Here is a 26245-nt window from a genome sequence, read left to right on the forward strand (position 1 = left end):
ACCTATTGACCAAAACTTTCAAATGGTAAAAGAAACTCTTTAGTTTTATGCAAAATACTACTCGCATTAAGCATTCAACTCAAAAGTGTATACCCTTAAACCCCTTAAATATTTTTCTTAGTTTGACGCACTTTCAAAAAATTTCATCAATTGACATACCATTTATATAGACAAATTTCACTAAACGGGAATCTTAACTGGACTAATGACATGTAGGGAGAATTTTGAATTTGAATCCCAAATGCTTTGGAGGGATGTAATTGTATTAAACATAGATGGTAACGACACTAATAACATGTTGGGGGGAAATTTGACTTTAAATTTCAAATGTATTGATGCGAAAGAAATAAGGTTACATGTATGTATTGCAATGTGTTAAATGTGACAATGAAGGGGGGTTCAAATTTTAGCTTTAGGGGAAACACAAATTCAAATGTTAAATGTGACAATGAAGGGGGGTTCAAATTTTAGCTTTAGGGGAAACACAAATTCAAAATTAGTAAAATATTTCTTGAATAACGCGCAATCATTTTGGCATGCTTGTAAATACTCCCTCCGTTTCAAAATGAGTGTCACTTTAGCAAAAAAAATTTGTTTCAAAATGAATGTCGCTTTACATTTCCAATACAACTTTAATTTTTTTCTTCCAACTTTACCCTCTCAAACTTTTCTCTCACACAATTTTCAATGCAACTTTAAGTTTGTCTTTTTCTAATAAAGTAAGGACAGTTTAGTAAAAACGTTATATCCAATGATTATTTCATTCCATTTCTTAATCTGTGTGCCAAAGCCTAAAGCGACACTCATTTTGAAACGGAGGGAGTATCATTTAATCTTAGGTATTCAAATTAATAAGTATTCAAATTCAAAATATGGGAGAGAAGGTTTAGTATATAAGGCGCAAATAAGAGATGAAAAACTTAGATTTAGTGTTAGCTTGACCTAACAAGCGTTTAAGTTGCATGTTATTGTTATGGATGAGACTGAGTCAACCGCTTTTATACTATTTGATCGTATTGTGAATCAATTTATCCGTAGGACTGTTAAATATTTATTTGATGGAATGGACCATGTAATATTTGATTGTATATTTAAAATTTATATTTGTAGGTTTTTATATTATACTATGATAGACATGAACTTATCGTACGTAATTTGTGCTATTTTCCATTCAAACAAAGATATTGATTATCCTCCAAAATTCAACATATTTATAGACAAACATGTTTTTTTCAATAAGGTGAAAGTTAGTGAGAAAAATGTGATTAAGAAGTATAGGAATTCTACCATCAAGAATGCTACTAACGAAGTTGATATCATTCAGCAGTTAATGGCTAAGTATAACATGAAGGTAATATAGTATGACACGTATTTTCATGTATATTTTCTAAAACTTATCTTATAATATAGGTGGTAACTAAATTTTAATATTGTTACCAGAAGTGCAACAAATAAAATTCAATTGATTATACTAATGCTGAAATTGGACTGGTGGCTAATAATAATTGATAGTAAGAAAGAAATATTCAATTGGTAAGGATTTTACCAAAAATTTGTGCGCTTAGGTGTAGATGAGTTTTTTTTGTTTTTGCAGGAACCTTTGTGGGTGTGGCAATTCTTGCAGCAATATTAACATGGTCGACACTCTAACTAGCAATTCCGGTGTGAAGAGGTCATCTAACAATGTAGATTCTACTGAAGTTATTGTTGTTCAAATTGGAGAGGCATCTGCCACTAAAGCATATAAGTTGGTTCGTGTGAAAGTTGAGCCTATTAATGGAAAACGATGGTTGAATTTTTATTTCAAGTTAGGTTTTTTTTTGTAATTTTTTTTAATCAAACTATTGATATGGGTTTTGAGCATACAATTTTATTCGTTAGTATACTTTATCATTTTTGTGTTACCATACAATCTATGTCATTTTTTGGTAGTTATTCGAATAATTCTATTAGATTGTCGTATTTTGTTTGTTTAATAATGCACAACACTTTTTTTACTATAATCGATTCTTTTAATTGAATTTTACGCAACTTTATTTGTCATTTATACTTACAGTATTTTTTTATAAGCAAGGAGAGAGGATATGCATCAAGAGGCAACATCGACATTCCAACTAGGTTTGCATCCTGAGAAACCTCTATCCTATGCCGCCAAACTCTAGAGATTTTGTTAAAAAAGGGAAAAAATATTTACAAAGGAGGGGGGACTAGGCCAAAACCCTCAAAAGGAAATAGAAAGGAAAAAAAACAGAAAACAAAAACATCCAAAAAACAGATTAAGGAAATATGTAGTAGGTAAACCACATCTATCCCGAAAGAAAATGTTTATGAGACATATATAAATTCCTTAAAGCAATCTGAGTATTAGAATTATCGATACCTCTAACCTTCCAATAGAATTCATGGAGTAGTCAGATGATTACTACTCCGAGAATGGGTTTAAGTAGGCTGCTTTGTTAAGACCTGTTGTAATTTAATTTTTTTTGTTTCTGCTTCCTTGTTAGGACCGGTGTGAAGTCTTCCGCAGATGATCTTTCATCATATTCTCGAACTCTGGCCCACAAATATAGACCCTGCTGAATATTCTTGCTGGGATGTACTTCTTGTTGTTGTAACTAGGCAAACACTTGCTCCTCTTGAATTGTCGTGGGCATGCTAGCACTTACAGCAAGGGACCGCTCTACAATCACAGGTGACACCAAGGAATGGCCTGACCCAGAATGCACGTCAATGTGCTCAACAACAGTATCCGTCTGAACCTGAACTGATTCTACAGACACCTCATGCACTTCATTGTGCTCATTGTGCTCATCAGGGGATGAATGTGGTACACGCTCGTGGAAACTGTTGGGACTCTCCACCAGCTTCCGAGGGCTCGAACGATTGTTTTCCACATCTTCAAAAAGTGTAACAGTGACATCATCCAATGCAGGGTTCTCCAACTCCTCAGCGATGTCTGATGCAACCGCTCTGCTTTCTTTGGATGCACGTCATCTTGTGCAACAAAGGGAACAACCTCTAACACTGGCATAACACGTGGCAACTCCTCAGGAGAGATTCTGTCAAACACATTGTGTAGGACACAGGGACGTCCGTCTGAGATGTAGCTATTGTTAAAGTAATAAAAGAAACTGGCCCCACCTTTGAATTAGAGTTCAATGCAGGGGGAAGGAATAGGAGCCGGAATGGCCAGTGAAGTCGAAACCAAAGATGTAGGAGGAGCAGAAACCGGCACCCTATGAGTGGTAGTAACTATTGAAGCAATCGGAACCGGAACCCTCGTCCAAGTGCTTCCATTGGCCGAAGTGGAAGCACCCACATCATTGTTCTTCCGAGATGGTTTAGGGGGTGCTGCCTCGGCAATAATAATTTGTTTCCCTCGATCATTCTTGTCCTTTGGTGGTTGGGGATGTAACCATCGACAAGTGGAGACATTGTGCCCAATAGCGAAACAGTGATGACAAAATATGATCGAAATATTATGCGTACAAAGCTATTTTAAAAAATTTAAGGTGATGACTGGTGGAATATATGTGTAAAACAATTCTATATTATTTTTTTTTGAAGGAATTCTATATTATCATTCTGCATTCAAATTATATTTTATTTGAAGGTGAGAAAAACACAAGAAGGGGGGTTGAATTGTGTTTTGAAAAATTCTTCGTTTCTCCTAAAATTGAACACACTGATCAGAAGCTAAGTGAAACAGCTTCTGAAGTGATAATCAGAATCTGAACGTAGCGGAATAAAACAGAGAGAGAGAGAGAGAGAGAGAGAGAGAGAGAGAGAAGAAGAATGACACAAAGCAATTATACTGGTTCCTTCCACAATCTGGAAGTAGTCCAGTCCCGCTTGCACTTCCAAGGAGATTTCACTAAGAGTAATATCTGATTACAATTGCTCAAGCACACCTGCAAGAGACTTCCTTTGCTCAAGCACACTTTGCAAGAGTCTTCCTATGCTCAAGAACACAATCAAGAGACTTCCCTGCTCAAGCACAACTGCAAGAGACTTCTAACTAAACAAAATTACACAGAAAATTGTTTAAGGTTGAACACTTGATATACAATCAGAGGTGCTCACAATACAAATCAGATACAGACTCAATAACTTAAGAATTTCTAAGATGAAACTTTGAGACACAGAAATTCTAAGTGAATGCAGAACAATTTCAGCAGAGGTTTGGCACTTGTAAGAATGTTGTGAGTCTTTTGTTCAGCATTACCAAATCTCTAAGTCTTCACTCCTTTATATAGAGGTGCGAAAGAGACGTTATGAAATTGCCAGCACATCAAAGAGTCGTTGTTGAAGCTTGATCTTTCACCAATGATCTTTTGCCTGATTTGGTTGTTGTTGATAGACGTTTGGCAAGTGCACCAAATACTATCGAAGTAGTAAAAATATCGATCCCACGAGGACTGTTTTTAACTTCAATAATTAAATTGCGTTATAGAAATAGGATGTGTAAAGTTTATTTTTAGTTTGCCACTAGGAAGAAGATTTGGTTTGATTTTAATTAAATCAAGTAACAGAAAATAAAGATTTGATTAAGAAAATATGAGAGAAAGATGAGATCAGATCCTTCGAATCCTCTAAGTTCCCCTAATTGGTCTACTGCACCTATTTGTTATGAATCCTCTTCTAATTTACGATGATTAACAAAATAGCCCTAATCAATTCCTTGAGTTAGGACCCTCTTCTTAAACTACAGCCTCTAATTCCTTAGGTGGTCTAATAATTCTTGAAGGTTTTACCGAACGTTAACCTATTATCACTAACAAACGATTATCTATTCCTAGACTAACCCTGTTTATTAGAACAATTCAATTAGGTCTAAGTCGAAAGCCATGGTCAGTGGTCATTCGTTCTCACAAAATCAAGTTATATGTGATCAAGATATAAAAAGCATTAAGAACAATTGAATTGAATAAACTAGAATTGAATTCATAAACAAAATAGAGTTTCACAGCAACATGTGTCAATTAGGGTTACATTTAGCTACTCATAATTGAGTTTACAAATAGCATAATCAATGAAATAATTAAAACATACATGAATTGGTAAAAGGTTGAAGAAATCGCACTTCTAGCCGTCTCCGATGTCTCAAAATCTCACTTTGCTCTCCAAAATCGTAACCCCCGTTCTTCAGATTGAGTGCAGTATTTATAGAAGTCATGGTCCTGACCCGTCAAAATCGCGTCGCGCCTATATATTGGCGTGCCGCGATTTGCCTCTAACAGGGATGTTGTAATTTCGCTTCCAAAATCGCAGCATGGCTTGAAATTGGCGTGGCGCGATTTGCTTCGAACAGACTTCAATATTTCAGCTTTTTGCACTCCAGAACAGTATAAATTGCATGAGAACTCTATCAAAATGTCACAATAAGTCCTAAAAATTACGTAATGACAACATGTCATCACAACCCCAAACTTAAACCATTCCTTGTCCTCAAGGAATTTGCTTGCAACAGTGACAAACGACAGTAAAATAACAGTTACCTGACAAAACGATAGTACCCAAAAGTTCATTCTCCTTCTAGCTAAAGATGAGCTAGTTTGACTTGTTCGCATCCACCAACTCACAACTCCTCGCATCAAATTGAAATAGGGTTCTACCAGTCGACATGCAAGTCTACATATTACCATACGCTTGAAAAGTTTCTAAACATCAATCAAAGTCAATATCATTACACACTTTTGAGGTCTTTAGGGTTATAACGGGGCTTAGGTGAAAGGTGGGATATATTTGGATAAGTAGGCTACACAAAATTTGAGTTAGGCATTCCTACGGAAGTTAAAGCACAAAATTCAATCCTTCAATCATTCACCCCTTGTGGAATAACAATCAATGCAAAGGTACTAGAGAATATTTTTAACATTTAGGGACAATCGAGTTTGAAGTTACTCGGATTTTCAATGCTTTGTCCCTTTTTCAGCATTCATTTTCATTTTTTCATTTCATTTTTTTTTTCATACACCATTTTTGTGTATATTTTTCATGATAAAACATTCTTTGTTCTCTTATTCTCTAGTACCCCCACCCCAAACTTAGTTGGTTGCAAATTCCAATAGCAACCCCAAACTTAATCTTTAGCAACATTCTACAATGCCTTAACTCAGAAAATACATTAAGGGACAAGTCCTAAAAGTCTCTAGGCTTGTAATGTAGTTTGTCACTGAACAAAAAGTTCTAATCCTACCGGCTCACAATTGGTTAAGAAGGGATAAATTCAACAAATTAAAACAGGGTAGGCTTCAAAAAGGCTCACAGGACCAAGCACTTTTGCCTCAGTGTGTAATTAACAAAGACCAATCAATAATAGAGAAACAATGCAAGTTCTAGAAATGTAGATGCATGGAAAACTAATCTAAATATAAGTAAATTGAAAAACAAAATTTGGCAATGAACCTTATGGCTGAGATTTCTGGGAGTATGTGACTACCTAGCAACGCCGTACACTTCGCCTTTGAATCAAGTCACCCCTCCTTTAGAACTTTTGGAATACCATTTCATAAAACAACTGTTACTAAACTGGAATAGGTCACATGAAACAAAACAAATTCATTAATTTAACAAGTGCAGGAGCAATTACAAAAGGGGAAATAAGTTCAATGGACTTCGACATAAAAAGAAAATAAAGAAAATACATCAAAAGAAAAATAACTGAAAATAAAATACAAAGCAGAAAATGCTAATCCATCAGTAGATCAGCCCATGTTCACATCATCATCCGAGTGTCCAGCCCCCGGTGTCCTCAATCCCTCAAAGATGCCATCCCCTTGATCTTGCTCGGTGGCATTGAAATCATCAGTGATTTCCCTCCTCATGCGCAAACCGTACTCCTCTTGATGTGTAAAATATTGCTCCATGCGCTCACGGGAGCCTCCAAACCTCTCATAGGACCCATTAATCGGACCCATATGCAATTGAGCCTCCGCAGCAAACGCAGCTGAGAACCTAGGACAGTTCACCCATAGCTGGTCCAAAGTCTCATTCATCCAATTAGCTTGAACATGCATGAATTCCTCAAGCTTTGGGTGAAGAGGAGCATAACCCCCTTGGCTACTACTCCCTCCTTGCTCCATTTGTTGTTGCCTTGCTGCCTCCCTCTCTCTCTCTTTCATGTAGCCCTCATATTTCTTCACAAATCCATCCATGACTGAGTCGGTGATCGGCTTCATATTGCTGGTGTTGAGATCACTATCATAAGCCGGCACAAACTCTTGCTCACACAACCAATTAATTAAGCTTCCATGCCCCAATTGTGTGGTGTTACCGGTTGCTAGATCTTGAAGACTATTGGCCAAGAGGCGGCCAATATCTATAGGGTACTCCTTGATGATGGCATATGCAGCAAGCACCCTCTTGAGAGGAATTTCAGAAGTGCAAGATGCACTTTCAAGAGTTTGGACCAAATAGGACACCCACGCCTTGGGTATCGGTAGCATCTCTGCATAGGTAAGCATCCGAGACTTTTTCCAAGTCGACCCAGGCCTGCACATTGTGGTGATGATCTCATCAAAAGTATCCTCCGTAATGCCTAATCTCTCCCTCCTCAATTTTTCAACCCAACACTCCTCCGGTGCTTGAACATTCAGCCATGCATTGAGAGCATCCGGGCTGAAATCAATGTATTTGCCTCGCACAAAAGATTGGAAGGGTGTGTCGGACACCCTTGCATTTGCAAAGAATTCGACGATCACCGTTTTGTTGTTTGCTTCATCGATCATCTCATTCAACTTCGTCCACCCTCTCCTTCGTAATTCGGCCTCAAAGAATGGATACTTCACAAGCCTTGTGAAATCAAACTTCCTCTCCCCTATGACTTCGAAACTCTTCATAGATTGATGGAACTCTTGGGCTTGGTCATTGATGAAATGAATGGCGTTTTCGGGTGGTTCGGATGCAGTACGAGGGCGTAAGGATTTGCTTGTGGATGGCTTGGGGTTGGTGGCTTTCTTTGAGCGGGTGTTTCTTTGGTTGGAGGCCATTTGTGGTTTAGGAAGATGGTGAAAGGGAAGTTTTGTGATTTTTGGGAAAGTTGGGAATGATTGTGGTTTGATAGTGGTTTGGATTGATGAATTTGTGATAGGATTGTGGTTTGATGATGTTTAGGAAGTGAATAAGGAGATGAAGATGAGAAAAATTCGTGAATGGAAGTTTAGGGAAGTTTTGGTAGAGAAAGGTAGGAAGAATGGAATGAAAATGATGATGAACAGTGAGGTTTTTATAGTGCTGTTTGGGCAAAATCGCGGCACGCCAATATATAGGCGCGGCGCGATTTTAAGTTTAACGGGCAATAACGGGCAAATTTGTAACGGCTAGTAACGGCTAAAGTTCCAATGGCTATTTTTTTCACAAAACAACCAAAATCGCGCCGCGGTAATGGCCAGGCGTGCCGCGATTTTGGCACAACAGGGAGTCATGCTTGGCTTTTGTGAAAATCGCGCTGCGACCATATATAGGCGTGACGCGATTTTGGTCAAACAGGGAGCATTCTTTGCTTCCTCAGGCCAAAATTTTTTTGTTTTCTTGAAAAATGCCTGAGTTCATTGAATTTTTGAAAAACTTTTGAGGAGAGAATCATGCAAGACATCAGTACCTTGCATGATTTTCTTGGCAAGAGGTATCCTTGAACAATTTTTTTTAAACTTTCCTGCCTTGTATTAAATGAAAAGAAAAATATTTTTGTGTTTTTGTTTTTTGAAAGCAATAAAATCATACCTGAAAATTAAATAGTGGGTTGCCTCCCACCCATTGCTTCTTTACCGTCACTAGCTTGACTGATGACGATCCCTAAGGATCAGTTCATGTCTCTCCCTCTTCATTGTTTGGGAGTCCTCCTTCACGGTACCGTTTCAGCTTTTGTTCCTTACCCTTGAAAGTTCCTTGTGCACCAGACTTCCTTAGATCCACAGCTTCATCAAAAGGCTTGTTCCTTACCACCCCTTTGTCATAGTACCTCCTAACTCTTTCTATTGTATCAGAGAAGATTGAAAGCATACACCATTGAAAAGTAGCCGGCCTATTACGCATTCCAAAGGGGATCTTCTTATAAGCAAATACACCACAAGGATTAGTGAAGGTAGTCTTAGGCATATTGTTCCAAGTTCCCAATCCCCCATACTTGTTGTCAAGGATGTCTCCTGATGATTGTTGTTGCATAAGTTCTATGCTTGCTTCAAGTTGCTTAACACACTCTGTCACCCCAACATCTTCAACCACTTTTTTAGACTTAACAATTTCTCCTTCCATAAGTTGGATAGGTTGAGATTCAAGGGAGTTCTCTTCGACTGTTTCTTCCATAACGTCAATCCGGTAACACTTGGGATTCTCATCTTGGTGCTTCATTGCCTCAAAGATACTGAAAACTACCTGCTCCTTATGGAATCTTAACATTAGCTCTCCACGTTCAACATCAATCAAAGCACGACCAGTTGCAAGGAAAGGTCTTCCTAGAATGAGTGGCATTTCTTCATCTTCAGCCATGTCTAAGATCACAAAATCTGCTGGAAACACCAAGTCATTAACCTTGACTAGCACATCTTCAAGCACACCGAAAGGATAAGAGATTGACCGATCAGCTAAAGTAATGGTCATTCTTGTTGGCTTTGGTTCCCCACACTTAAGATTCTTCATCATTGAAAGAGGCATCAAATTGATACTTGCTCCCAAGTCACATAAAGCTCTACCAATGTCTACCGGTCCAATTGAACAAGGGATAGTGAAAGCTCCAGGATCCTTCAGCTTAGGTGGCAACTTCTTTTGAAGAATAGCACTAGAATTCTCAGAAAGTGCTATGTTCTCATCATCCTTAGGCTTCCTTCTTTTAGTCAACAAGTCTTTCATGAATTTAGCATACAACGGCATTTGATCGAGAGCTTCACCGAAAGGAATGTTCACCTGAAGTTGTGAGAAAAGTTGCATGAACTTCTTGAATTGACCTTCATCCTTTTCTTTCTTCTTTGAAAGGTGAGGGTATGGAAACTTCACATATGATGGAACAACTTGTGGTTTATCTCCATCTTTCAAGATGTGACTCTTCGACTTCCTCAAGATTGAATCCTCATCAATTAACTTCTCACTTTTTTCTCCCTCCATTTTTTTCTTCCTTTCATTTTCAACTACTCCATGATCATTTTCTTTTTCAACTTCACCCTCATTATTTTTTTCAACTACACCATCTTCCTCCACCTCAACTACTACATCATCCGCCTTCTTTGGAGCTTTTGGAACAAAAGGTGTCAAAACCTTTTTGCTCCTCAATTCAATAGCATTACAAGACTCATTCTTAGGGTTGTCTTTAGTGTTACCTGAGAATCCGCCTTTGTTTTGTTCAGCCAATTGCTTAGCTAATTGCCCCAACTGAGTTTCAAGCATCTTCCTAGAAGCTTCATAGTTCTTTCTTTCAGCTTCTTGACTCTTCTTCATCTCTTCAAAGTTGCCTTGAGTCATCTTCATGAAGTTCATCATAGTTTCCTCAAGAGCTGAAGGCTTTCTTTGTTGTTGTTGTGGAGGAGCAAGCATCTGAGAGTTCAAAGCGTTGTTATTTGAGTAACTGAGATTTGGATGCTTGTTGATACCTGAATTGTAGTATTGGTTTGGCCTTTGATAGCCTCCCATGAAGTTAGCTTCCTCACTTGATCCTTCTGGAACACATTCACCATTGGGATGTTCTTCACCACATAGATCACATTTTATTGCAGCCACTTGTTGTTGCTTGTGAGCCAAAGTGAAGCCTTGAAACTCCTTAGTTAGAGCCTCAATTTCTTTGTTCATAGTTGCTTGGTTAGCAAGGATAGAAGTTTGTTCACTCACCCCAAACACTCCTCTTTCTTTCTTCTTAGCTTCAGCACGATACTCATTTCCAGCCATGTTTCGATTAAAGCTTGGACTTCATGATCAGTTTTGCTCTTGAGACTACCTCCCGCGGAAGCATCTAAGAACATTATAGTGTTTGGTGTTACCCCCTCAGTGAAGATTTGGAGGTATTGTTTCTCGGTGAATTCATGATTAGGGCATCTCTTAAGAAGCAAGTTGAATCGCTCTCAAGCATCATACAATGATTCACCTTCTCCTTGCTTGAAGTTAGAGATCTCCATCTTCTTTTCCCAATATTTAGACATAGGGAAATATTTCTCCAAGAACTTCAGCTCTAACTCTTCCCATGTTTGGACAGTCCCGTTTGGTATTGTTAGCAACCAATCTTTTGCTCTTCCCGTCAAGGTGAAAGGAAATAGCCTTAGTTTCTTTTGTGCTTCAGTCACGGTGGCTGGTTGCACACAAAACTCGCAAGTTTCAGCAAAGCGGCTCAAGTGTTCATGAGGACTCATAGCTTCAGTCCCATCGAATTGCTTGTCCCTCAAACCATTGAGGACAGTTGTCTTGATGTTGTGAGTCTTTTGTTCAGCATTACCAAATCTCTAAGTCTTCACTCTTTTATATAGAGGTGCGAAAGAGACGTTATGAAATTGCCAGCACATCAAAGAGTCGTTGTTGAAGCTTGATCTTTCACCAATGATCTTTTTCCTGATTTGGTTGTTGTTGATAGACGTTTGGCAAGTGCACCAAATACTATCGAAGTAGTAAAAATATCGATCCCACGAGGACTGTTTTTAACTTCAATAATTCAATTGCGTTATAGAAATAGGATGTGTAAAGTTTATTTTTAGTTTGCCACTAGGAAGAAGATTTGGTTTGATTTTAATTAAATCAAGTAATAGAAAATAAAGATTTGATTAAGAAAATATGAGTGAAAGATGAGATCAGATCCTTCGAATCCTCTAAGTTACCCTAATTGGTCTACTGCACCTATTTGTTATGAATCCTCTTCTAATTTACGATGATTAACAAAATAGCCCTAATCAATTCCTTGAGTTAGGACCCTCTTCTTAAACTACAGCCCCTAATTCCTTAGGTGGTCTAATAATTCTTGAAGGTTTTACCTAACGTTAACCTATTATTACTAACAAACGATTATCTATTCCTAGACTAACCCTGTTTATTAGAACAATTCAATTAGGTCTAAGTCGAAAGCCATGGTCAGTGGTCATTCGTTCTCACAAAATCAAGTTATATGTGATCAAGATATAAAAAGCATTAAGAACAATTGAATTGAATAAACTAGAATTGAATTCATAAACAAAATAGAGTTTCACAGCAACATGTGTCAATTAGGGTTACAAAGATTCATCTCGGATCTAATCTCTAAGAGATTTAGCTACTCATAATTGAGTTTACAAATAGCATAATCAATGAAATAATTAAAACATACATGAATTGGTAAAAGGTTGAAGAAATCGCCCTTCTAGCCGTCTCCGATGTCTCAAAATCGCACTTTTCTCTCCAAAATCGTAACCCCCGTTCTTCAGATTGAGTGCAGTATTTATAGAAGTCATGGGCCTGACCCGTCAAAATCGCGCTGCGCCTATATATTGGCGTGCCGCGATTTGCCTCTAACAAGGATGTTGTAATTTCGCTTCCAAAATCGCAGCACGGCTTAAAATTGGCGTGGCGCGATTTGCTTCGAACAGACTTCAATATTTCAGCTTTTTGCACTCCATAACAGTATAAATTGCATGAGAACTCTATCAAAATGACACAATAAGTCCTAAAAATTACGTAATGACAGCATGTCATCAGTTGTCCTATGAAGAACCAATTTGAAATCCATTCCTTATCCAAAGGAACATCTATGCAGGCGAAGCCGTATTCTGGAGCTGTTTTCTTGTCTTGTAGTGTGGACACAAAACAGAGTAGTGGAGAAGGTGGTTGTGCAGTTCGTACACAGTACAATGTCAACGCTTTCGTCCAAAATTGCAAGCACATGCCTTCAAACACCTTTGAAATGACCGTTGCAAAATTCCACTGATCTTTTGTTGTCCTTTGATGAATTTCGATCCATGACACATCTCTTGAATCCTTGAATTTCTCAAATTCAGTTGATCTTCAGCTTCTGGTGAAATGACTTCTGATGAGGCAGCTTCTGATGATGCAGCTTCTGATGATACAGCTTCTGATAACGCAGCTTCTGAGGATGTGGCTTCTGGACCTCTTGTCTTCAGGAGCACTATTTTTCAGAAGCACTTTACTAACTTCAGGAGCAGCTTTACTTCAGGAGCACTTTTTCTCTTCAGGAGTGAGTTGCCTTCAGGAGCACTAAGCTTCAATTTTGTTGATTCATTTTGCTCTTTATTTGCTCATTCAGAACCAATAAATGATGTAACTTTTTAATTATGGTCCTGTACACTTGAACAAATATTAGCTAGTCCAATTTACAATTTTTAATACCTTGTTATCATCAAAACTCTTTAAGGTTCATTGTTAAACACATTTTGTTCCAACATTATTTTGATTTTTACTCTCCTTATAATAGTTTTTGTTTACAAGACCTTAAAAGTAATCCGTTAAAACCTCATAATAAAATATATCAATTACCAATGTTTTGAAAGTATATGAATTAACAATTTTCTTTGTTAGTAATTGTAAAAAATAATAAAATATATTAATTCCCAATGGTTTGAAAGTATATGAATTAAAAATTTATTTTGTTAGTAATTGTAAAAAATTATTTTGTTCATCAAATATTTATTTAATAATAAAAATTGATTTTTAGTTTATAAAAAATGTTACTTCTAGAAGTATAATATAATATATTAATTCATGATTCTTTAAAAACTAAACTAAGTGCCCATTGGTTCATATATCCGTTTGAGATTGAGAACGTGTGACATTGAATGTACGTTTCTTTAATCATGTATGTTTTTGATATATGACCAAAGTCAATGAAAAATGCAAGTGGTTTTTTTTTACCCTGAGAGAAGAACTCGTGAAACAAAGAAGTTTAGCTTTTATAATTATTTTCAACAACAATTACTTTTTTTTTTCGCCCTCAACTATCTCTCTCTCAAAATTTCTTAACCCTTTTTGTTTGGTACATCCTAAAAGTCAATGCCATTATTTTTTGCGCCCGTAGTTACATGATCTCCCTGAAGTTTATACATTGTATACCCCTTTACATATATTAAGCCCAAACATAAGCACTTAGAACCAATTTTCTTCAATTGTGAAAACAACCAAAAATCTATACCCTTTTCTCCAATGGACATTGACGATTGGGATCTCTTTTCCTTTGTCAATAGCAACAAGGCTACAACCTTTACCAACCCCGCCTCTTTTATTGAAACCCCATCTCCATCTCAAACACCAACCACTGTCACCACCACCTCCACCACCAATAATGTCATATCTCCTCAAAATATCCCACCATTGTACGTTGATGGTTTTAGCCTTGCCCAAGACAATAACCCTGTTCCTTTTTCCCCACTTAAACAAAATGATTTCATAGATCTAGACAAATTGAAAATCAATTCCAATCCCACCACCTCTCTCCAAGCCCCCATCCCAACTACTACCACTATCCCAACCCTCATTACAACCACTTCATCCCCAATCACTATTATCCAAACCCCTTCGACCACCACTATTCCCGACCACATAACATTTGGTACAATTACTAACACTAGTGCTCATGGTTTCAATAAAAAACCCACCTTTTTTGATTGTCAAACACTTATCGAACAACAAGAAATGCAATCAAATGGGCACGAGCTAAATAAATTTATATTCGACAAAAATCCCGTTAACCCCATGCCTACCAATAATTTCAATACTCCCACCCTCACTACTCCTTGCACCCCAACTAGACTTACCCCCATGACCACTACCAACGCCTTCGCTAACCCCACATCAACTTTTTTCACCCCGACCACCATTGGACCTATTAGCCCTAGCACCACCACCAACTTGACTAACATTATCACTAGTGTTCGTGGAACCAGTCAATATCCTACCATTTCAGATTATGCAATACTCATCAAACAACAACAAATTCAACCAAACAATAACAGTCAAGTGTTTGATCATGCATACAACTATTCATTTGTTCCACAACAACCCCCAAGAAAGCTCAATCAATCACAAATTCAATTACCCAACACCAGATCTAGGATTTTACCTAATTCAGATTCACAAAAAGCAAAACATAATTCAAGAATCAGGTAAATCATTTATTATTTTTTTAAAATTATTTTTATTATAAATCAATCTTAATGCATTTTAATAATCGAAACATTTAAATGATTTATCTTTCTTATCTTACAGAAAAATTAACAACAAGGTAACTTTGGAATGCCATGTGAGAACAAACAAGCTTTCAGAAGATTGGTGGTCGTGGACAAAATATGGACAAAAAAACATTAGCGGGTCCCCACATCCAAGGTCTTTTCACATTCAAAAATCTAACTTTTACGTATTCTTGTTTTATTTCATAATAAAAACAATAATTATGTGATCTAATACAAACATGATACCTTGGGTTTTAAATAGTGGTCTCTAGCATTACCATCCTTGCCATTGCACTAATTGTGTTCTTAACCTAGGTTTTGTTTGTGTTTCAATTTCAAAAACATAATAAATTAGTACTCTATTCTAAAAAATGCGTAACATATTTAAAAAATAAAAAATATGTTATAAAATGAGTGTCATTTTCAATATTCTATGTAATATCAAAATTAATGTATTTTTGGTTTAAGTACAAAATGGATCACTTTCTTCGTCTAATCCATGTAAAAGTTTTGATTGTTACTTTTATTCATTGCAAATATAACACCTTTTTATTTTTTCTACTTGTTGTTTGTTTTTGTTCCCATAAAATTTATTTATCTTAAAATTAGTTCCTGAATATTCATATTAATCCTTATTCCTGAACAAATATATCACTCATTTCAGGGAGGGAGTTGGGTTGTGACATTTATGTAAAACTTGACCAAATAAACATATATTTTTAGTATATGATTTTAGCTATTAAAGTGATACGATTTAGAGGTGTTTGATATAGAAAACAATCTATGAATGATTTTTCAGGAGCTACTTTAAATGTAGCAGTTCTAAAGATTGTTCAGCAAAAAAACTAGTACAAAAAAGTGACACCGAAGAGGACACTTTTGTTGTGACGTTTGTTGGAGCACACAACCATGAAAAACCAACAGGTAAATGGAACTCTATTGGTGGGACCTCCCAGAACAAGTCATCAAAGACTAGATTACCCGCTGTTGGAAATTTCAGGTCGTCACCAAACATTTCAAAGCCGGGTTCTCAAAATGTGACGATGATGCATGTCGATCATCCAGAGAGCAGGGATATTCAAGTTCTCCCTAGTCAATCAGAAATCCCTTCAGAAACTGAACTTATAGAGACCCATTTACCCGCTGCTAGAGAAATTGAATCATCTCCTAATGTTGAAAACTTGTTTTCATATGATGTGACGATGCTACAATCTGATGAGCCAATGAGTAGCAATGCCCATGATTACTCCGGTGAATCACAAATCCTTCCTTCAGGAAACAAACTTATTGGAAACTCTGATGACGATGAAGAAATTATGATACCAAGCATGACTGATATGTCAGAGGATTTCTTATTGGATTTTGACCACCTCAATGATGGTTTTCTATTTCCTTAGTTGGGTCTAATTGAAAGAGCTTTCCTGATTTGATCCGATTTAGTTATGAAGCATCCCTAAATAGTAAATGATTCAATAATTTTTCTAATGGGTGCAATGTTGCACAAAATATAAATTATTAATTGCTCACTTTTCTCTCTACAAATCACCCTTCATTAATTTTTTTCTCTTTTGAAAAATTGAGCAATTAGTAATCCTTGTTATGTGCAATATTCTACACATTAAAAAAAGCATTAAAAATCATATATACTTTAACTTGTATTACCTTTTATATGTTTATTCTCAAATAAATATTAATATTATATAATAACATTAACTTTGGTTTTATATCCAATAATGTTTTATCTTATTTAAAGACGAATTTTGCAGGTTATAAACTGTGTGATGTGAATATGTGGAAATTTAACTGAAAAGTTAATTCTGAATGTGTTTGTACTGTTAAAAAAATTAGCATATATTTATATTGATTTTAGCCAATAAAAGAGTGAATATTAAAGAATGTGTTAGAAAGAAGGTGTCGCTAGCACTTCTCAATAAACCAACACCCTTTATTTGTTGTGTTATTTGAACCATTTCTCCCATATCCTAACATCTATTACAAAGGAAGTAGTTCTTGAAGCATTGCATCTTCTACGGTGTAAAATTTTTCCACCTCTCCCCTTCCACATCCACATTTACACAAGTTGGTTCGTGTGAAAGTTGAGCCTATTAATTGGTAAGGATTTTACTAAAAATTTGTGCGCTTAGGTGTAGATGAGTTTTTTTGTTTTTACAGGAACCTTTGTGGGTGTGGCAATTCTTTCAGCAATATTAACATGGTCGACACTCTAACTAGCAATTCCGGTGTGAAGAGGTCATCTAACAATGTAGATTCTACTGAAGTTATTGTTGTTCAAATTGGAGAGGCATCTGCCACTAAAGCACATAAGTTGGCTCGTGTGAAAGTTGAGCCTATTAATGGAAAACGATGGTTGAATTTTTATTTCAAGTTAGGTTTTTTTTTTTGTAATTTTTTTAATCAAACTATTGATATGGGTTTTGAGCGTATAATTTTATTCGTTAGTATACTTTATCATTTTTGTGTTACCATACAACCTATGTCAATTTTTGGCAGTTATTCGAATAATTCTATTAGATTGTCGTATTTTGTTTGTTTAATAATGCACAACACTTTTTTTTACTATAATAGATTGTTTTAATTGAATTTTACGCAACTTTATTTGTCATTTATATTTACAGTATTTTTTTTATAAGCAAGGAGAGAGGACATGCATCAAGAGGCAACATCGACATTCCAACTAGGTTTGCATCCCGAGAAACCTCTATCCTATGTCGCCAAACTCTAGAGATTTTATTAAAAAAGGGAAAAAATATTTACAAAGGAGGGGGGACTAGGCCAAAACCCTCAAAAGAAAACAGAAAGGAAAAAAAAAGCAGAAAACAAAAACAACCAAAAAACAGATTAAGGAAATCTGTAGTAGGTAAACCATATCTATCCCGAAAGAAAAGGTTTATGAGACATATATAAATTCTTTAAAGCAAATTGAGTATTAGAATTATCGATACCTCTAACCTTCCAATAGAATTCATGGAGTAGTCAGATGATTACCACTCCGAGAACGGGTTTTAGTAGGCTGCTTTGCTAAGACTTGTTGTAATTTAATTTTTTGTTTGTCCTTCCTTGTTAGGACCGGTGTTAAGTCTTCCGCAGATGATCTTTCATCATATTCTCGAACTCTGGCCCACAAATCTAGACCGTGCTGAATATTCTTGCTGGGATGTACTTCTTGTTGTTGTAACTCGGCAAACACTTGCTCCTCTTGAATTGTCGTGGGCATGCTAGCACTTACAGCAAGAGACCGCTCTACAATCACAGGTGACACCAAGGAATGGCCTGACCCAGAATGCACGTCAATGTGCTCAACAACAATATCCGACTGAACTTGAACTGATTCTACAGACACCTCATGCACTTCATTGTGCTCATTGTGCTCATCAGGGGATGAATGTGGTACAAGCTCGTGGAAACCCTTGGGACTCTCCACCATCTTCTGAGGGCTCGAACGATTGTTTTCTACATCTTCAGAAAGTGTAACAGTGACATCATCCAATGCGGGGTTCTCCAACTCCTCCCGCGATGTCTGATGCAACCGCTCTGCTTTCTCTGGATGCACGTCATCTTGTGCAACAAGGGAAACAACCTCTAACAATGGCATAACACGTGGCAACTCCTCAGGAGAGATTCTGTCAAACACATTGTGTAATGGAAAGCTGAAAGAGTTGGATGACAAAGACGTCATGGACACAGGGACGTCCGTCTGAGAAGTAGCTATTGTTAAAGTAATAAAAGAAACTTGCCCCACCTGTGAATTAGAATTCAATGCAGGGGAAGGAATAGGAGTCGGAATGGCCAGTGAAGTCGAAACCAAAGATGTAGGAGTAGCAGAAACCGGTACCCTCTGAGTGGTAGTAACTGTTGAAGCAATCGGAATCGGAACCCTCGTCTAAGTGCTTCCATTCGCTGAAGTGGAAGCACCCACATCATTGTTCTTCCGAGATGGTTTAGGGGGTGCTGCCTCGGCAATAATAATTTGTTTCCCTCGATCATTCTTGTCCTTTGGTGGTTGGGGATGTAACCATCGACAAGTGGAGACATTGTGCCCAATAGCGAAACAGTGATGACAAAATATGATCGAAATATTATGCGTGCAAAGCTATTTTAAAAAATTTAAGGTGATGACTGGTGGAATATATGTGTAAAACAATTCTATATTATCTTTTTTTTGAAGGAATTCTATATTATCATTATGCATACAAATTATATTTTATTTTGATTTTTACTCTGCTTATAAATTTTTTTGTTTACAAGACCTTAAAAGTAATTCGTTAAAAACTCATATTAAAATATATCAATTACGAATGTTTTGAAAGTATATGAATTAACAATTTCCTTTGTTAGTAATTGTAAAAAATAATAAAATATATCAATTACCAATGGTTTGAAAGTATATGAATTAACAATTTATTTTATTAGTAATTGTAAAAAAATATTTTGTGCATCAAATATTTATTTAATAATAAAAATTGATTTTTAGTTTATAAAAAATGGTACTTCTAGAAGTATAATATAATATATTAATTCATAATTCTTTAAAAACTAAACTAAGTGCCCATTGGTTCATATATACGTTTGAGATTGAGAACGTGTGACATTGAATGTATGTTTTTGATATATGACCAAAGTCAATGAAAAATGCAAGTGGTTTTTTTTACCCTTAGAGAAGAACCCGTGAAAAAAATCGTTGAAAATGTGAGGATAGAATATAATAATTGTAATAATATAATAAAATAATAGTAATAATATAATAGTAATAATAAATGATTTAGAAAACAAATAAAATAATGAAACAAAGAAGTTTAGCTTTTATAATTGCTGTTGAATATATTGATCCCCTCTCTATATTTTTTTCATTAATTTTTTTTTTCTTTCTTATAAATTGTTACTCTCTCCGTCTCATATTAGGTGTTTCATTTGAGTTTTACACGGTTATTAAGTAAATGATTAATAATGTTGACTTCAATGGTAAAATATGTATCATTTTTTAAAACACCCATATTAATTATAGTTAATGAAATAATTATAGAAAGGTTGAAATGCTATAAATAAGGGTATGTTAATGGAAAAGAATAATAAATATTGTGTTGGTATTATGAAAGAGTCAATAACTTGAGACAAAGAAAATTAGGAAAGAGGACACATAGTTTGAGACGGAGGAAGTATTAATTATATTTTTAACTTGGTCATGTCCCATTATCAAATTACTTCCCCCTCTACTCTCTCTCTCTCTCTCTCTCTCTCTCTATTTCTCTCTCTCTCTCTCTCTCTCTCTCAAAATATCTTAACCCTTTTTGTTTGGTACATCCTAAAAGTCAATGCCATTATTTTTTGTGCCTGTCGTTACATGATCTGCCTGAAGTTTATACATTGTATACCCCTTCACATATATTAAGCCCAAACATAAGCACTTAGAACCAATTTTCTTCAATTGTGAAAATAATCAAAAATCTATACCCTTTTCTCCAATGGACATTGACAAATGGGATCTCTTTTCCTTTGTCAATAGCAACAAGGCTAAAACCTTTACTAACCCCGCCTCTTTTATTGAAACCCCATCTCCATCTCAAACACCAACCACTATCACCACCACCTCCACCACCAATAATGTCATATCACCTCAAAATATTCCACCATTGTACTTCGATGGTTTTAGCCTTGCCCAAGACAATAACCCTGTTCCTTTTTCCCCACTTAAACAAAATGATTTCATAGATCTAGACAAATTGAAAATCAATTCCAATCCCACCACCTCTCTCCATGCCCCCATCCCAACTACCACCACTATCCCAACCTTCATTACAACAACCACTTCATCCCCAATCACTATTATCCAAACCCCTTCAACCACCACTATTCCCGACCACATAACATTTGGTACAATCACTAACACTAGTGCTCATGCTTTCAATAAAAAACCCACGTTTTTTGATTGTCCAACACTTATCGAACAACAAGAAATGCAATCAAATGGGCACGAGCTAAATAAATTTATATTCAACAAAAATCCTGTTAACCCCACGCCTACCAATAATTTCAATCCTCGTACCCTCACTACTCCTTGCACCCCAACTAGACCGACTCCCATGACCACTACCAACACCTTCGCTAACCCCACAACAACTTTTTTCACTCCGACCACTACTGGACCTATTAGCCCTAGCTCCACCACCAACTTGACTAACATCATCACTAGTGTTCATGGAACCAGTCAATATCCTACCATTTCAGATTATGCAATACTCATCAAACAACAACAAATTCAACCAAACAATAACAGTCAAGTGTTTGATCATGCATACAACTATTCATTTGTTCCACAACAACCCCCAAGAAAGCTCAATCAATCACAAATTCAATTACCCAACACCAGATCTAGGATTTTACCAAATTCAGATTCAAAAAAAGCAAAACATAATTCAAGAATCGGGTAAATCATTTATTATTTTTATTGAAATTATTTTTATTATAGATCAATCTTAATGCATTTTAATAATCGAAACATTTAAATGATTTATCTTTCTTATCTTACAGAAAAATTAACAACAAGGTAACTTTGGAATGCCATGTGAGAACAAACAAGCTTTTAGAAGATTGGTGGTCGTGGACAAAATATGGACAAAAAAACATTAGCGGGTCCCCACATCCAAGGTCTTTTCACATTCAAAAATCTAACTTTTACGTATTCTTGTTTTATTTCATAATAAAAACAATAATTATGTGATCTAATACAAACATGATACCTTGGGTTTTAAATAGTGGTCTCTAGCATTACCATCCTTGCCATTGCACTAATTGTGTTCTTAACCTAGGTTTTGTTTGTGTTTCAATTTCAAAAACATAATAAATTAGTACTCTATTCTAAAAAATGCGTAACATATTTAAAAAATAAAAAATATGTTATAAAATGAGTGTCATTTTCAATATTCTATGTAATATCAAAATTAATGTATTTTTGGTTTAAGTACAAAATGGATCACTTTCTTCGTCTAATCCATGTAAAAGTTTTGATTGTTACTTTTATTCATTGCAAATATAACACCTTTTTATTTTTTCTACTTGTTGTTTGTTTTTGTTCCCATAAAATTTATTTATCTTAAAATTAGTTCCTGAATATTCATATTAATCCTTATTCCTGAACAAATATATCACTCATTTCAGGGAGGGAGTTGGGTTGTGACATTTATGTAAAACTTGACCAAATAAATATATATTTTTAGTATATGATTTTAGCTATTAAAGTGATACGATTTAGAGGTGTTTGATATAGAAAACAATCTATGAATGATTTTTCAGGAGCTACTTTAAATGTAGCAGTTCTAAAGATTGTTCAGCAAAAAAACTAGTACAAAAAAGTGACACCGAAGAGGACACTTTTGTTGTGACGTTTGTTGGAGCACACAACCATGAAAAACCAACAGGTAAATGGAACTCTATTGGTGGGACCTCCCAGAACAAGTCATCAAAGACTAGATTACCCGCTGTTGGAAATTTCAGGTCGTCACCAAACATTTCAAAGCCGGGTTCTCAAAATGTGACGATGATGCATGTCGATCATCCAGAGAGCAGGGATATTCAAGTTCTCCCTAGTCAATCAGAAATCCCTTCAGAAACTGAACTTATAGAGACCCATTTACCCGCTGCTAGAGAAATTGAATCATCTCCTAATGTTGAAAACTTGTTTTCATATGATGTGACGATGCTACAATCTGATGAGCCAATGAGTAGCAATGCCCATGATTACTCCGGTGAATCACAAATCCTTCCTTCAGGAAACAAACTTATTGGAAACTCTGATGACGATGAAGAAATTATGATACCAAGCATGACTGATATGTCAGAGGATTTCTTATTGGATTTTGACCACCTCAATGATGGTTTTCTATTTCCTTAGTTGGGTCTAATTGAAAGAGCTTTCCTGATTTGATCCGATTTAGTTATGAAGCATCCCTAAATAGTATATGATTCAATAATTTTTCTAATGGGTGCAATGTTGCACAAAATATAAATTATTAATTGCTCACTTTTCTCTCTACAAATCACCCTTCATTAATTTTTTTCTCTTTTGAAAAATTGAGCAATTAGTAATCCTTGTTATGTGCAATATTCTACACATTAAAAAAAGCATTAAAAATCATATATACTTTAACTTGTATTACCTTTTATATGTTTATTCTCAAATAAATATTAATATTATATAATAACATTAACTTTGGTTTTATATCCAATAATGTTTTATCTTATTTAAAGACGAATTTTGCAGGTTATAAACTGTGTGATGTGAATATGTGGAAATTTAACTGAAAAGTTAATTCTGAATGTGTTTGTACTGTTAAAAAAATTAGCATATATTTATATTGATTTTAGCCAATAAAAGAGTGAATATTAAAGAATGTGTTAGAAAGAAGGTGTCGCTAGCACTTCTCAATAAACCAACACCCTTTATTTGTTGTGTTATTTGAACCATTTCTCCCATATCCTAACATCTATTACAAAGGAAGTAGTTCTTGAAGCATTGCATCTTCTACGGTGTAAAATTTTTCCACCTCTCCCCTTCCACATCCACATTTACACAAGTTGGTTCGTGTGAAAGTTGAGCCTATTAATTGGTAAGGATTTTACTAAAAATTTGTGCGCTTAGGTGTAGATGAGTTTTTTTGTTTTTACAGGAACCTTTGTGGGTGTGGCAATTCTTTCAGCAATATTAACATGGTCGACACTCTAACTAGCAATTCCGGTGTGAAGAGGTCATCTAACAATGTAGATTCTACTGAAGTTATTGTTGTTCAAATTGGAGAGGCATCTGCCACTAAAGCACATAAGTTGGTTCGTGTGAAAGTTGAGCCTATTAATGGAAAACGATGGTTGAATTTTTATTTCAAGTTAGGTTTTTTTTTTGTAATTTTTTTAATCAAACTATTGATATGGGTTTTGAGCGTATAATTTTATTCGTTAGTATACTTTATCATTTTTGTGTTACCATACAACCTATGTCAATTTTTGGCAGTTATTCGAATAATTCTATTAGATTGTCGTATTTTGTTTGTTTAATAATGCACAACACTTTTTTTTACTATAATAGATTGTTTTAATTGAATTTTACGCAACTTTATTTGTCATTTATATTTACAGTATTTTTTTATAAGCAAGGAGAGAGGACATGCATCAAGAGGCAACATCGACATTCCAACTAGGTTTGCATCCCGAGAAACCTCTATCCTGTGTCGCCAAACTCTAGAGATTTTATTAAAAAAGGGAAAAAATATTTACAAAGGAGGGGGGACTAGGCCAAAACCCTCAAAAGAAAACAGAAAGGAAAAAAAAAAGCAGAAAACAAAAACAACCAAAAAACAGATTAAGGAAATCTGTAGTAGGTAAACCATATCTATCCCGAAAGAAAAGGTTTATGAGACATATATAAATTCTTTAAAGCAAATTGAGTATTAGAATTATCGATACCTCTAACCTTCCAATAGAATTCATGGAGTAGTCAGATGATTACCACTCCGAGAACGGGTTTTAGTAGGCTGCTTTGCTAAGACTTGTTGTAATTTAATTTTTTGTTTGTCCTTCCTTGTTAGGACCGGTGTTAAGTCTTCCGCAGATGATCTTTCATCATATTCTCGAACTCTGGCCCACAAATCTAGACCGTGCTGAATATTCTTGCTGGGATGTACTTCTTGTTGTTGTAACTCGGCAAACACTTGCTCCTCTTGAATTGTCGTGGGCATGCTAGCACTTACAGCAAGAGACCGCTCTACAATCACAGGTGACACCAAGGAATGGCCTGACCCAGAATGCACGTCAATGTGCTCAACAACAATATCCGACTGAACTTGAACTGATTCTACAGACACCTCATGCACTTCATTGTGCTCATTGTGCTCATCAGGGGATGAATGTGGTACAAGCTCGTGGAAACCCTTGGGACTCTCCACCATCTTCTGAGGGCTCGAACGATTGTTTTCTACATCTTCAGAAAGTGTAACAGTGACATCATCCAATGCGGGGTTCTCCAACTCCTCCCGCGATGTCTGATGCAACCGCTCTGCTTTCTCTGGATGCACGTCATCTTGTGCAACAAGGGAAACAACCTCTAACAATGGCATAACACGTGGCAACTCCTCAGGAGAGATTCTGTCAAACACATTGTGTAATGGAAAGCTGAAAGAGTTGGATGACAAAGACGTCATGGACACAGGGACGTCCGTCTGAGAAGTAGCTATTGTTAAAGTAATAAAAGAAACTTGCCCCACCTGTGAATTAGAATTCAATGCAGGGGAAGGAATAGGAGTCGGAATGGCCAGTGAAGTCGAATCCAAAGATGTAGGAGTAGCAGAAACCGGTACCCTCTGAGTGGTAGTAACTGTTGAAGCAATCGGAATCGGAACCCTCGTCTAAGTGCTTCCATTCGCTGAAGTGGAAGCACCCACATCATTGTTCTTCCGAGATGGTTTAGGGGGTGCTGCCTCGGCAATAATAATTTGTTTCCCTCGATCATTCCTGTCCTTTGGTGGTTGGGGATGTAACCATCGACAAGTGGAGACATTGTGCCCAATAGCGAAACAGTGATGACAAAATATGATCGAAATATTATGCGTGCAAAGCTATTTTAAAAAATTTAAGGTGATGACTGGTGGAATATATGTGTAAAACAATTCTATATTATCTTTTTTTTGAAGGAATTCTATATTATCATTATGCATACAAATTATATTTTATTTTGATTTTTACTCTGCTTATAAATTTTTTTGTTTACAAGACCTTAAAAGTAATTCGTTAAAAACTCATATTAAAATATATCAATTACGAATGTTTTGAAAGTATATGAATTAACAATTTCCTTTGTTAGTAATTGTAAAAAATAATAAAATATATCAATTACCAATGGTTTGAAAGTATATGAATTAACAATTTATTTTATTAGTAATTGTAAAAAAATATTTTGTGCATCAAATATTTATTTAATAATAAAAATTGATTTTTAGTTTATAAAAAATGGTACTTCTAGAAGTATAATATAATATATTAATTCATAATTCTTTAAAAACTAAACTAAGTGCCCATTGGTTCATATATACGTTTGAGATTGAGAACGTGTGACATTG

The 26245-nt window shown here is 35.7% G+C and overlaps 4 protein-coding genes across 4 annotated transcripts; 2 read left to right on the plus strand and 2 right to left on the minus strand.

Annotated features, from left to right (window-relative positions):
* Positions 1 to 14100: 14100 nt before the first annotated feature.
* On the plus strand, positions 14101 to 16522 carry LOC146915373 (uncharacterized). The gene is made up of 2 exons (XM_085721334.1): positions 14101 to 15059; positions 15925 to 16522. The coding sequence occupies exons 1-2, from the start codon at positions 14101 to 14103 to the stop codon at positions 16520 to 16522; spliced, it is 1557 nt and encodes a 518-aa protein (XP_085577460.1).
* A 1586-nt stretch (positions 16523 to 18108) lies between these two features.
* Positions 18109 to 18738, minus strand: LOC146915374 (uncharacterized). The gene has a single exon (XM_085721335.1). The coding sequence runs from the start codon at positions 18736 to 18738 to the stop codon at positions 18109 to 18111; it is 630 nt and encodes a 209-aa protein (XP_085577461.1).
* A 1867-nt stretch (positions 18739 to 20605) lies between these two features.
* Positions 20606 to 23031, plus strand: LOC146915375 (uncharacterized). Its single transcript, XM_085721336.1, has 2 exons — positions 20606 to 21567; positions 22434 to 23031. Exons 1-2 carry the CDS (start codon positions 20606 to 20608, stop codon positions 23029 to 23031), a joined length of 1560 nt encoding a protein of 519 aa, XP_085577462.1.
* Positions 23032 to 24616: 1585 nt separating this feature from the next.
* Positions 24617 to 25246, minus strand: LOC146915376 (uncharacterized). The gene has a single exon (XM_085721338.1). The coding sequence runs from the start codon at positions 25244 to 25246 to the stop codon at positions 24617 to 24619; it is 630 nt and encodes a 209-aa protein (XP_085577464.1).
* Between the last annotated feature and the right edge of the window lie 999 nt (positions 25247 to 26245).

Source organism: Medicago sativa, chromosome 6 (assembly GCF_051527215.1).
Source record: "Medicago sativa cultivar Bolivia chromosome 6, Bolivia_mono, whole genome shotgun sequence".
NCBI classification, from domain to species: domain Eukaryota; kingdom Viridiplantae; phylum Streptophyta; class Magnoliopsida; order Fabales; family Fabaceae; genus Medicago; species Medicago sativa.

What these genes read in the sequence shown, in the direction of transcription:
- LOC146915376 (XM_085721338.1), bottom strand. Translation starts at nt 25,246, where the DNA reads ATGCCATTGTTAGAGGTTGTTTCCCTTGTTGCACAAGATGACGTGCAT.
- LOC146915373 (XM_085721334.1), top strand. Translation starts at nt 14,101, where the DNA reads ATGGACATTGACGATTGGGATCTCTTTTCCTTTGTCAATAGCAACAAG. An exon ending in AAACATAATTCAAGAATCAG is followed by an intron (nt 15,060 to 15,924) that starts GTAAATCATTTA and finishes ATGATTTTTCAG; the next exon opens with GAGCTACTTTAAATGTAGCA.
- LOC146915374 (XM_085721335.1), bottom strand. Translation starts at nt 18,738, where the DNA reads ATGCCATTGTTAGAGGTTGTTTCCCTTGTTGCACAAGATGACGTGCAT.
- LOC146915375 (XM_085721336.1), top strand. Translation starts at nt 20,606, where the DNA reads ATGGACATTGACAAATGGGATCTCTTTTCCTTTGTCAATAGCAACAAG. An exon ending in AAACATAATTCAAGAATCGG is followed by an intron (nt 21,568 to 22,433) that starts GTAAATCATTTA and finishes ATGATTTTTCAG; the next exon opens with GAGCTACTTTAAATGTAGCA.